We start from the raw sequence: 14,004 nt of genomic DNA, 5'->3' as shown, positions 1-14,004 counted from the left end.
ATATGGGAGCGTAGCTTTGTAAGATGACATGGAGGAAAGGTAACTCATTTTCTTCTCAGACTCACTTGCAAAACTATAAGCTTCCTCCAAGGTGTTAATCCGAACATAGACTAAATTATAACGAATATCTTCCCTAAGACCATGCATATAACGGCGAATGTAGACTTTCTCATTCTCTGGCAGGTTGCAACGTGACTGTAGATGGTAAAAGGACTCGGTATACTCCTGCACAGACTTAGACTCTTGTTTAAAATCTTGCAACTTCTAGTACAATTGTTGCATACACATAATTCATAGGCACAAACTTAGTAACCAAAGCTTCTTTCATGCGCTCCCATGTAGTGACTTGACCTAAATTCTGGCGCAGATGCTATTGGAGAAACTATGTCCACCAAATCAAAGCAAAACCTTGAAGCCTTGTAGCAACCCAAGACACCTTGCAATCTTCCGACATATTTTGATAAGCAAACATATTCTCTATCGTGGCAATCCACTCAAGGCAAACCTCAAGTTTCAAGATACCTATAAACTCTGGATTATCAACCTTTTTCTTGAACTCACGCTCAATTGGTGGAGAACGATTCATAATAATGGAATGAGGCAAATTATCAGCCTTTCCATTCGTCAACAAATCTCGTAACTTGGCAAAACGTATATTGAGAGAAGTCGTCAAATCCACTTTCAATTTCTCAATTTTTTCATCCAAAGCAATGAATTTCTCATCATAACCAAATGTTTTTTTAATTATATCATTCATACTCTTCTCTAATGTCTCAAATTTCACATTAAGTTCTCTAATTGTCGTCTCCATAAGAATAATAATTTTTATTTTCATAGTGAACACAGTGAACAGTAGCCATGAGCAATACGTGAACAATACCGCATTTTTTTTTAAATCCTAAAAAAATCAAATCTTTTTTCCCAAAAAAAAAAGATTCTGGAACGAGCTTCGTGGACTGTTACGCCTCTTAGAGTCTACAGTAGAGCCTCCTTCAATCTAGCCACCCCAAAGATTTGTTTCCACTCAGAATGTGTGTCGATGCTTACAGAAAGTTACTAATGGGCATTTTACTGCAGCAGTAAAAGTGTTGTCATCATCAGGGGTTGTCTCTAACTCGGTGGAGACTATTCAAGCATTAGAGGAGAAACACTAGATGCGACAACCACATGTGAGACCAACTGTTCCTTTTGTTGAACCCCCTTTATTGGTAGAGAGAGACACCCTATTCTCATGCATTAGGTCGTTTCCGAAAGGTACTTCTTGTGGTCGTGATGGTCTCTGAGCTCAGCACTTGTTGGATGCCATGAGTGGTGCTGCAGTAGCTATATCTTATGATTTGCTAGATGCATTGACCCCTGTGGTGAATCTTTGGATACACGGACGATACCCACAACCGTTAGCGGAATTCATAGTGAGTGCTCTGCTTACTCCACTTCTTAAGCCAGATAATAGTATTCATCTTATAGATGTGGGCATGGTTTGGAATCGTCTGGTCTCCAAGATTGCAATGAAAGGAGTTTCTAGAGATGTGGTTGGGTACTTACAGGATTTCCAGTATGGGGTGGGTGTTTCTGGTGGAGCAGAGGTGATTTTGCATGCTGTCAACCATATGATGTATGCTAATGGTGACAATACCTCTCTTTCTATGCTGCTGGTAGATTTTCAGAATGCTTTTAACAGGGTTGATTGGACCACCATGTTGAGAGAGGTTCGTATCCAATGCCTAGCTATTGCCCCTTGGGTTTATTACTTGTATTATCAACCTGCGAGGCTATATGTGGGGGATGGCTACATATGGTCTACTACTGGGGTCCAACAAGGTGACCCTTTGGGTCCTTTTCTATTTGCACTGGTGTTGCATCTTCTGATTCTACGGATCCAGTTCAGATGTCAGTTATTGCTACAGGCTTGGTACCTAGATGATGGGACTCTGATCGGGGATACAGAACATGTGGCGACAACTTTGGGTATGATTCAAGACTAGTATATAGCATGTGGCTTTCGACACTGTTTCAAATTAGGCCCAAAAGAACCCCAACCCACTGAAAGATAAAAACCCAGCCCATAAGGCAACCATTGTTGACCAAATTAACAATGATCCAGTACTCTTGTACAGTCTAAATAATAAACTACACATACCCCATAAGTCTTTGGATCCGCCATGTCATAACTTTAATGAGGATTTGTAGCCGCCAGATGGGGCCTTGCACCCCACACCGATCTTTTTTATTAGATAGATTATCAGTCAAAGGAGGATTCGAGGATGCATGACTTCACGAAATCCCTCATTTTTTTTTCCGATAATCAGTCAAAGAAGGATGCATGATTATTTCGCAACGTTGATTCATTATTTATATAAAACCAACGTCGCCGGTAATTCAACAATTTACTATTAATCTTTTTTATTTCGCCAGTATAAAGCGGTAGTGGACTTACATACAATACACAAAGAATGAAGGTTTGGGATTCAGGGATTTGAAGTAGGGCGCGACTGTCACACATGGCCCAACACAAATTTTGTTTAGGAAGTCAAACCTTATTGGTTGGGGTTACTGATGTGGCGATAAAAAGAAAAATGAGTTATTGAACGCAACAGATGATATTCCCTCTCTCCTCTTTCACCGATCTTCCCTTTTTCTCTCTCTCCTCTCATGTTCTAAACGCAACAGATGATATTCATCTAATCCATCCCCATCTACCATTCATTTTTTTTAAGAGGCATAATAATTTAATTTACCATAACAATATTCACACCTTCCATTAATATACATTTTTAATTATTTTTAGTATTTTCTATTTTAAAAATCTGACTTCATAGAAACCAAAATCTAACACTTTTGTGGATGGCTTAAGACGACAAAATTTATGCGTTTTCTTGATAGAGAAGAAGGTGAGGTTATTGGATTTCATAGTACAATTCATAACTAAGTAGAATTTATACAGGTGCTTGAGACACCAATATTGAGCGACTACGTTCATATCTCCTTTGTCTATCTAGTTCAACCTTTGCCTTTCTAACTTGAAAATAGCTGTTGGTTTTTTTCCTTTTCACGACTTCAGTAAATAATGGTGAAAGCCTAAAAGAGGAGTGGATGAACGTTGCTTCTCAAAAAAATAAAATAAAAGAAGAAGATTTCTTTCTTCTTTCCCAAGTCCTTCCCCGAATTCTATTTGGCAGGGCTTTATTTTGAGTTTTTTTGGTGAGTTGTTTTCATTGTTGTTAATATAGTCAATATTAGAAGAAGGGGATGTGATTTTGTTATTTTCTCTGTCATTTTTTCCTCTTCTTTCTTACTTCTCTCCGTGATGTTTGTTTTATATTTCTTTATCCCTTAGGTGTTTGGATCCTATTTATTTATTGCGAAAAAGTGTTTATTAGTGAAAAAATATTTTTTTAAAAAATAAATGCGTTTTGTCTCTATTTAAAAAATAAAATAGTTTTTAATCCAAAAAACACTTTTTGGCCCCAAAAACTAGTTTTATGGTAATTAGGTAAAATTTGGTTTTCAAGTTAAAAATCTGTTTTCATTGAGGGAAACACTTTGGGTGCTGAATGCAAATGAACTGCCCGTATATTTTAGGCTTTAGTATTTTATGCTGAGATATGCCAAAATATATCGAGAAATATAGTGCGAAATATGGTTTGATAAGATAGCTTTTAAGAAAAATCACAACCAAACATGTTTATTTAAAAACTATTTTTAAAATAAATATATTTTCATAAAAATGTTTTTTAAGAAAAAATAATTTTTTGAAAAAATGATAACCAAACACCCACTAGCTTTCCTCGAGATTTTGGGTTTTGATTTGCTTTTGGGTTCTCACCATGTCATTGTTGTTTTAACTTTTAAGCCTATAAGAATCGACTTCGCAGGTTTTTGAGAGTATGCGGTCCAGCCCAACCGAGGGCGGCCCCTAGACAAGGGCTACGGATTGAGGTTTTATGACTTCTATCAGATTAGTCAACTTGCACCATATTTTAAAGATTGAGTATATTAATCTATATATATATATATATATATGGAGATCAAAGAGCGGTTGCAATGCTATACCACCAAAGCACGCAAAGTCTTTAAAGGAGCAAGAACTTGTGGTATAGCCGTATAGGGGATTACAGGTTACAGCCAGGAACCAGAGTTTCCAGCAATGAACTAATATTCAAAGGAGAGGATGGAGCAGGGTCAATTTTGGTGGGGATGGAAAAACCTTAAAACCCCTTTGTTCCTAATAATGTTAGGGTCCATAATGTTATATACTCCTCTGAACAGCAGTGATTGACTGATTGGTCATGGAGACGTGACGACCTATTGAATGTTTTGCTTTGATTTTTCATTTTTGTATTCACCACAATGGAATAGGTCTTCCCCGTCATCGGACTTTGAAATTAATTGTGTAAAAACTTATTATAGTTGCATAATTTCGATTCAAGTCGATAATATCTATCCATACCTTACGAGACAGTGAGAGATAGGGAGAGATTTATAAAAGAATGTTGATCCGACTTCTACGAAAACGGAAAACCCAAATACTGAGTCTTAAAGGATCACATTGAAATATATATTGTGTGACGTTGACTTTACCAAAAAAAAAAAAAAATATATATATATATATATATATATATATATCGGTTTGTCTAGGGTGCCACTCTTATAGTGACACCCTTATCTCACACTTCTTCTGGTCTCTCAGATCTGTTCATCAGATCACCGGATCTAGTTCGAAATAAAAATTGTGAAATTTCAAAATTTGAACTAATTCAAAACTCGAAAAACGAAAAAACACTTAAATTCTCACTAAAACCCAATTCCATCGCTCCAGGAGAGAGTTCTCTTGACGCCATTAACGACCACTGAGCTCTCTTGACAAAGGCCTTTCAACCAACGACCAAACCCCACCGAAATCGGTCGGTTTTAATGTAAAAAAACCCAACGCTATGGTATAGCCAAAACTCGATTTCCCAGGGCCACTCTTCACAAATCGCGATTTGACTCCATTATCGCCTTTCAAAGCCATCTTGAGCGTATCCATATCGTTATGGGCATCGATATATTAGATATCACGGTGGACTTGCTTTTATGGACTACTTATAGATGGAGAAAACTTCAGAACACCGAAAACAGAGTCGGACTTCTTCAACAACGTCTTCGTAAACTTGTTGAAGCCGAAGAGCTTTTCTTCTTTCTTCTTCAAACCCACAATTGATAAACCCAAGGAATAGTTATTAGGTAATGTGTTTGAAGAAAATGTTAACCCCTCATTATATTTAGTTTTGTTTTTGGAATGTGGTTATGATTGTTTTGGTGTTTTTAGGTTGCCCTACGAGGAAATGTGGAATTGGATCGAATGGATAAATGGGTAGGAGTTATTTTTGGCTTTTGAATTGATATTTTAGGAGTATTGATAAATTGATTAGGGTTTAGGGTTTTGGTGAATGAAGGGTATTTTGGTTATTGTGATGAGTTTTAATTGTAATGTGTTACGGTTTAAGATGTAGGTAGTGTGATACATTTGGTAGTTCACAAATGAATTCACATGTTTTATGGAATTTAAAATGCGCTAAATGATAGTGTTTGTGATTTTTGTAGAAGTTATATAATGTCTTTGAATGAATGCAGTTTCGAATAAGAATAAAAATTATTGCATTATGAACCATAGTTTTAGTATAGTTATTGAGGCCGTGACACAATAACTTCATATTTGATCCCTATGGTTTTACTTGTATCTGTTTCCTGCCTATGTGTTTCCATTCTTAAGCGATCCATACACATAGGTATTTAAGATTGTTTGGCTATGTATGACAAGATGAGGCCTTCTTGTCGAAAGTAAGATGTAAGCCTCTAGCAAGGTATATGATCATTTATATAGTTCATATCATATATTCTACTACATTTTAGGGTTAGTGCATATTCATGACTCGAAAGTCTTTGGTACCAAGTCCTTTAGAATTGCTCACTAAAATTAGACTTTTATCGAGCAAAACCACTCAAATATGCATTGTGTTAGTAAAGTGAGATATGGGATTTTTATAAAAGTGTAAATGAATAAGCATTTGCCACTTAGAAGTATGTTGTGGGCTATGAAACTTTTATGACTTTATATTTCTAGTGTTCTTACCTTCCATTTTTCTAGGAGCCGTAACTAAAACATTTCTTGAAGCTTTAAAGCCGACATATAAATCTTTTGTGGTGTTGTACTTTTTTGTCTTTGTCATGTTTTAGTTCCACTAAGATTTCGTTTTATTGCAATTATCTTGCACTTATCCTTTGGTGACTTTATAAAGATTGAAATTCATTCCATCAAATCTTTTCGACTTTTGGAGCTTGATCATCAAATTGAAAAGAAAAGAAACACTATGAGTTTTGGAGGGCATAATTGTATTCTTAAAAGGTAGTTTCTCGTTGTGGCCTTGCTATCTTATCAATTAATCTAGGTAGAAAAACACGTACATTGGAGAGCATACACTCTATTTTGGACAAGGTGTTTTTTTTGCTTCTGTTGGAGACTTAGAGGAATCGTGTGTCTATCATAGGACCTGCATGTTAGACAGGGTAACCATTTAAGCAGGTCACTTGATGCAGGATAAATGTACCTTTAACCAAAAGTGTTTAGGAGTTAAACATAACTACTTAATCCATGTTAGCATTCCATATTACTTGTGAACTCTAACTTCTGTATGTCTTAACAACATACGGCAAATGCAGGATGTGCTTGATGACGAGTCCTTCGTGAAGTACAAAAATGGGTTGATCGCAAAGAAACTCGAGAAGGACCCTTCGCCTATGAAACCCGATCATCTTTTTGTGGACAAGAGGTAATAAAGCCGCTTGTTAATATGATTTGTTGTTATGTTGTAATATCGATCATTGGAACATAGCCAACTTGAATTGTCCTACTTGGGAGTTGGGACTTTGTTAACATATTTTGTACTAACCGCATCAATCTGCCTTCTGTTAATTTTTTTGGTACTATGTGAAATTTAATTTGTGAAGGAAATGATGATTATACTATGTGAAAATTAGATTTTGGGGGTATATTTTGTACTAACCGCAGTTCGTGGATGCGAGTGTACTCTTGCCCGTTTCTATTCTCATTGAATTTAAAGAAATTGACGTTAATGGTTTGATTATGTGTGTGTGTTGTGTCTGATGCTCACAATCAAATAAATATTTGATCTTTTTCTTTGCTACGTGATATGTGTTTTGGATGCCAAGTTGGGGTGGAGAATCATAAAGGAACCTCACTACACTATATTAGTGTTTACAATCTAATAAGTGGTTGTTCCTTTTTTCAGGCCAATATTTAGTTACGGTATGCGACTTGAAGTTTCGCTTTGATGTCTCATCCTCCGCCAATCCTCGGTGCTATTGTACGCAACAACGGTATCAATGTTTTTGCAAAAATTCTTCCGAATCTGTTTATCTAAGCAAAAGGAATAGAAGGATATCAAGTTGATATCAAGTTGTTTGTAGTCTCAGAATAATTGTGTTGGAGCTTCTTGCTCAAGTCTTTTTAGTTTGGTACTCTCTCGTTTTTGGTTTCACATTTCTTTCTCGCGATGATCACTATGGACCTTTGTCAATGGCTGTTTTCTAAAATTAAGTCTCAGACAACCATTTTTCTAATTAAGAGTGTCAACTTGTTGACTTAATGTTTGTAAGTTGAAACTAATAATGAAATCGGGTGGTTTGTAACTCGATTTGCATTTGTATGTATCGGGGGGTTTCAAAAGTTGATCCGGAGAAATGGGAGTTTGCTAATGAGGATTTCATAAAGGATCGAAGCATTTGCTTAAGAACATTCATAGAAGGAAGCCTATTCACAGTCATTCTCATCCTCAAGGGTCGAGGATTGAGAAAGAGCAAAGACTAGATGATGAAATAGATAAACTTTCTAGGGAAAAGACCTCTATTCGCACCAATCTTTGGAGAGTGAAACAAAGAAGTCCAAAACAAAGGTTGATTAGAGGAGTTGGAGCATAAGGTACAAGAAAGGGAGTAGAGGCGGTTGGGCATGATGAAATATTTGGCAAGAGCATCCACAATCCTACTTTTGTTGAACATCCGTTAGAATGGGGCGTTCCTCTATGAGCATGGAACATCAGCCGAGGCCCTTAGTTATATGATCGATGTGTAATTTTCTTCCGAGAATTCATGTACATAAATTTCTATCGGATCACTCTTCCGAAGTTATTTTGGTTTGCCGTGAGGAAGTTGCTAGGGTGTATTTTATTTTGCCTGTCAGAGTTTTGAAACTGTGAAACAGCAACACAGAGTTTTATTTTGCCTGTCAGAGTTGGTCATTGATGAGCAACAATCTTGGTTTAAAGTCTTCAACACACTCTGTTCATCCAATCTCCAAATGATTCCCCTATATATTATTATCAAGACTTTAGTGCGAACTTTAAACTTCTTGTAGCTCGTCTGCGAAAATACCCTTTTCGTCGGATTGTTGCATTATATTTTACTTTATACATCCGGCGTATGTGTGTGTTCCTCTTATCTTTTTACTTTCGTAGTAGCTTATACACAATTAATGATTACGAAAATAAGAAAGAGAAGCATAAGAAAATACAAAGATTTGAGGCGCAGTGAGACAAAAACATGACCATTTCTCACATATGTATAAAATGCCTCCTACACTATAAATTAGAGAACGCAAATGTGTGCAAAATCCTAGACAGGACCGTTCTTGGTTGATAATGTGTTATCATCACTTTCGAACTTTGAAACTAATCATTCTCAATGCCTAATCATTTTGGATTTGAGATTTTTGTCTGAAAAGAAACGGTGTGGCCATGCGTTTGGGACAAAGTCCATACTGACCACGCCATTTTTTTTATCCAGTTCAAATCCAAACGATATGGCCACACCGTTTGGACTTAGTCCCAAACGGTGTGGCCATGCCGTTTGGGACTAAGTCCAAACGGTGTGGCCATATCGTTTGGATTTGAACTTGCAAAAAAATGGCGTGTTCTGTTTGACTTTGTCCCAAACGGCATGGCCACACCGCTTGACTTTTAGTCCCAAACTGCATGGCCACACCGTTTTGGTACTAAGGCCAAACGGCATGGCCACACCATTTGGACTTAGTCCCAAACTGCATGGCCACACCGTTTGGTACTAAGGCCAACGGCATGGCCATACCGTTTGGACTTAGTCCCAAACTCAGATGGCCACACCGTTTGGTACTAAGGCCAAACGGCATGGCCACACCGTTTGGGACAAAGTCCAAACAGACACATTTGATTGTTGAAGGTGTTTGATAGGTTTGTAACATACATTGAGCAATCAAATTATTGGAATCCATTCAAGGGAAAATAAGTTATCCCCAAAGGTCGATTAGTTTTTCGGTTTCTTCCATTTTGCAAAATATTTGACTTTAGCTGTAGACAAGCCAAAAGAGTGAAAATAACTAAATAAGCCACTTATAGTTCAAGCATCGCTTATAGTTTTATCTTCGAAGGCACAATTGATACATGAAATTCATAATATATGAAATTTCTATTTCTCCTCCGAGTATATATAAGTACGACCCACAAGACAAATACATGAAAAACTTCACTCATCAACCTTATTTATAATCAAGCACAATTGGAATTTGAGCACATTTTTTCATGAAAAACTTTAGCGATCGTCTTCATAATCTACTTCTTCTTCAACAATCGTGATCTTGATATTGTTGATACCGAGCCTCGATAAATTCCATCTCATTCATTCCTTCGCCATTGTACCAATGCAAGAAGACCTTCCTACTTAAACATAATCAGAATTTTTGCACATAAGCGTAATCCAAAGCAATTATTGTGAAGCTACATCCAAAGCAACTTAGGATAACTCATCATCGACAACGCCACACCGACATCCAAAGCAACTTAAGCCAATAACATCTTAACCACCACTTGATAATACACAAAACCGCTAAGAGAAGACGGACCAACAACAACTTAAATATTAACATTCCGATTGAGTGAATTTCGAATCGGTCGTTATCCTCCTTGTGCAAATAGAAAGCTCGACTCTCGGTTAGGGAAAATGTGGGAGCCTCGACTCTCATTTATATTCAACGACGACGACGAGCTTTCCACAATTATTTTCTTCATCCACCCACTTAAAATACCTACATTTCTTATCCTTAGGCAAACGTTTGTCATTTTTTCTTAAAACACGTAAAGATCGTCCAGATTCATTTGGGTATTCGAGACTCTATTAAGAACCCGAGCTTCCACAATAAGGGCACCTCATTTATAGATCGAATTTCCTTTGTAGAAGGAAAAAATTAAAAATATCAAAATATGCAAATGTAAAATCACTTGAATATGTAATAACTATGGAACCCTAAACCAATAACATTAAAAACAAATGAACAAACAAAAGTTAAGCGAGAATATGCTAGTTCAGCGAACTCACGACGAGTTAGCCGAACTCTGACAGAATTCAAAACTCTGACAGAGTTAAGCGAACTCGACGAATTCAAAACTCGAAAGAGTTCAAAACTCGGCAAATTCACCGAACCGAACTCGGCAGAGTTCAAAACTCGAGCGCAATTCAAAACTCGATGAGAATTTAAAAACTCGACGAGTTCACCGAACTCGATAGAATTTAGAACTCTCGGCGAGTTCAAAACTCGACGAGAATTCAAAACTTCGGCGAAATTCACCGAACTCTGACAGAATTTAAAACTCTGACAGAGTTCAAAACTCGACGAAATTCACCGAACTCTGACAGAGTTCAAAACTCGGCGAAATTCAAAACTCGACAGAGTTCACCGAACTTCGGCGAATTTAGAACTCGACAGAGTTCAAAACTCGACGAATTCAAAACTCGCCGTAATTCACCGAACTCGGCGTAATTTAGAACTCGGCCGAAATTTAAAACTTCGGCGAGTTCAAAACAGCGGCGAATTCACCAAACTCGGCGAGTTCAAAACTCGCGAATTCAAAACTCGGCGAATTTACCGAACTCGATGAATTTAAAACTCGGACGAGTTCAAAACTCTCGGCGAATCACGGCATGAAGAATACGACGAGTTCAAAACTCGATAGAGTTCACCGAACTCTATCGAGTTCAAAACTCTGCGAGAATCTGACGAGTTCACCGAACTCGAAAAGAGTTCAAAACTTCGCATGAGTTCAAAACGGTATACTAATATGCTAATGGCAGCCACCATTTTTTTTTTTTCTCGTTTTACAAAGCGGTATGAAAACTAAATTTGAGATTTAAACCGACGAGCCTAGAAAATATTCCAAGGCACTCAAAGTTGTATATTCTTCATACATGAATATATATGAGCTAGCCATACGAGATTATACCACATTACCATCACACACACACGATACATTACCACCTACATAACAAAACCCCGTATTGGGTCAATTCATAACCTTGAAGGAATGTCTCGCTACTTAGAAGTAGAGACTATCAGGTTAACAAAGCGAAAAAAAATTAAAAACAAAGACAACGAAAATAGGAACGGAATGCACAACACAACATAACGAGTTTGCGTTAGTGAGTGAAGTGAGTGAGAATAAAGTGTGTTAATGGAAGCATACCTTAATTGGAACTTCGAGACGAGTGAAGTTCGAGGAGAGCTCGGTGGTCGTTAATGGCTTAAGGAATTGGGTTTTAATAATAGTCGATCCATTTTTTTTTTTGGTAGATTTTTTTTTTCTTTTTTTGAGAAGTTGAGAAGGATTGCCGAGAGAGAGAGAACTTGATTTCTCAGAGAAGAAGAAGTTCTCAGAGAAGAAGAAGAAAAAACACCGAAATTTTTGTTATTTTCGTTTTTTTTTATTTTGAAATACACCGAAATTTTGAAATATCGGTTTTATGAGTAAATTAGATCTTCAGATCTAGAGGTCGGATCCGACGGCTCAAGAGGAGAGTGAGATAAGGGTGGCACTCTAAGAGTGGCACCCTAGACAAACCGTATATATATATATATATATATATATTATATATATATATATATATTGTGTGTATATATATATGTCCTGAACATAACCATACATGACACCGAATCCTCCGCTCGTTCCAGTCTCGTCCGATATAGCTAGGACTTAGAGAGCGAACACTTTGGTGAGGTCCGCATGGAATAGAATACTGCAAGCTATATATTGTCAGAAGAGAAAGCAATGAGAAGACTCTGAGAAAAGAAAATGGAGTTAGAATGGAGCGTCTTCTTGTGGTCAAGTATTTGCATTTCCGTGGTTTTACTTTTTCAGTACCTCCACGCCGAGAAAGCCAGAAACACTGCTACTAGTCCACTGCCTCCAGGACCACGGAGATGGCCAGTAGTTGGAAACATGTTCGACCTAGTAGGAGAGTTCCCACATCAGACACTAGCCAAGTTAGCACCAAAATACGGCGCTGTCATGTCTTTACAAATAGGCGCAGTGACCAATGTGATCATACAGTCATCCAAAGCATCCAAGGAGATGTTCAAGAACCATGACCTTATTTACTCCGGTCGCACTGTCACCGAAGCCATGAAAGCATGTGGCTACTATCAAGGGTCCATGGCTTTTGCGCAGTATGGGCCATACTGGCGAACAATGAGACGCCTTTGCATTACTGAACTAGGAATTGTCAAGCGGGTTAATGAAACAATACCCTTGAGGAAAGAGAATATCGACAAGATGCTTCAATGGATAGATGAAGAAGCACAGGCTCGTGGAGTAGTTCATGTAGCTCAATTTGTCTTCCTCATGAACTTTAACTTGCTTGGAAACATCTTGCTCTTCCGAGATCTATTTGATCCACAGTCCAAGGAGGCCTCTGAATTCAACAAAAGAATGGACGAAATATCGAAATGGGCGGGACAACCTAATCTTGCAGACTTCTTTCCTTCCCTAAAATGGCTTGACCCACAGCGCATACAGTCCAAGGTGAGCCAGGAAATGAAAGGAGCTCTGCAAATTGTTTCAGGCTTCGTAAAGGAGCGCATTGAAGACCGACGCTCAGGAAAACAAACGCAAAGAACGGATTTCCTTGATGTACTGCTAGACTATGAAGGTGAAGGAGAAGGAGAGCCAGATAAACTATCAGAAAGACAGCTCGCTATAATCCTACTGGTAAATTCTCAAACGCACTCTCCATGCATGTGCTATATGAAAATTAGTATAAGAATCTTTTAAGATATCAGTGTTGCAAATACAGAAATACACTCACCAGTCACCCCAAAACTCAGATTCTTGGCAGTGCCAATACAAAAACATGTAATAATTGCCTACCGGTTGCAGGAACTATTTCTGGGTGGCACTGAACCAACGAGCAACACAACAGAATGGGCTATGGCTGAGCTGCTCCGAAATCCTGATACGATGAGCAAGGTGAAGACAGAGCTATCACAAGTTGTGGGGGAGAGTAGGAGGATTGAGGAGAGTGATATTGAAAAGCTTCCTTATTTGCATGCTGTAGTTAAAGAGACTCTAAGATTACACCCACCAATCCCTTTCCTGATTCCACGCAAGGCCTCTAAAGACAACGACTTCATGGGCTATCACATACCGAAGGACACACAGGTGCTTGTTAATGCATGGGCAATCGGAAGAGATCCGGATTCTTGGGTTGACCCCTTATCCTTCAAGCCAGAGAGGTTCTTAGGCTCTGAAACTAACTATCGGGGACAACATTTTGAGTTAATTCCATTTGGGGCTGGGAGGCGGATATGTCCAGGCATTACTTTATCTTCAAAAGTGCTGCCCCTTTCTCTTGGCTCACTGATCCACTGTTTCGACTGGGAGCTTGAATCCTCTGTCAGTCCATCTAAACTGGACATGAAGGAAAGGTTGGGGTTCACCTTGCGGAAAGATGTGCCACTGAAAGCAATACCCAAGAGAACAAATGTGTACAAGTAACTCAATTGAACCACTGTTCAAATCTGGATGTGCTGCCGTACTATCAAAAATAAACATGAGATTTATGTAACCTTTAAATTATATGTAGAAATTGAATAAATATGAAATAAAGTGCATGAATGCGCACAAAGTAGTATTATTAATAGTT

The 14,004-nt window shown here is 37.9% G+C and overlaps 1 protein-coding gene across 1 annotated transcript; it reads left to right on the top strand.

Annotated features, from left to right (window-relative positions):
• Positions 1-12,008: 12,008 nt before the first annotated feature.
• LOC147484553 (cytochrome P450 76A1-like) lies at positions 12,009-14,004 on the top strand. Its single transcript, XM_086580559.1, has 2 exons — positions 12,009-13,070; positions 13,239-14,004. Exons 1-2 carry the CDS (start codon positions 12,156-12,158, stop codon positions 13,854-13,856), a joined length of 1,533 nt encoding a protein of 510 aa, XP_086436685.1. The 5' UTR covers positions 12,009-12,155; the 3' UTR covers positions 13,857-14,004.

This window comes from Coptis chinensis, chromosome 8 (assembly GCF_015680905.1).
Source record: "Coptis chinensis isolate HL-2020 chromosome 8, ASM1568090v1, whole genome shotgun sequence".
NCBI classification, from domain to species: domain Eukaryota; kingdom Viridiplantae; phylum Streptophyta; class Magnoliopsida; order Ranunculales; family Ranunculaceae; genus Coptis; species Coptis chinensis.
This window is presented reverse-complemented; position numbering and strand designations above follow the sequence as displayed.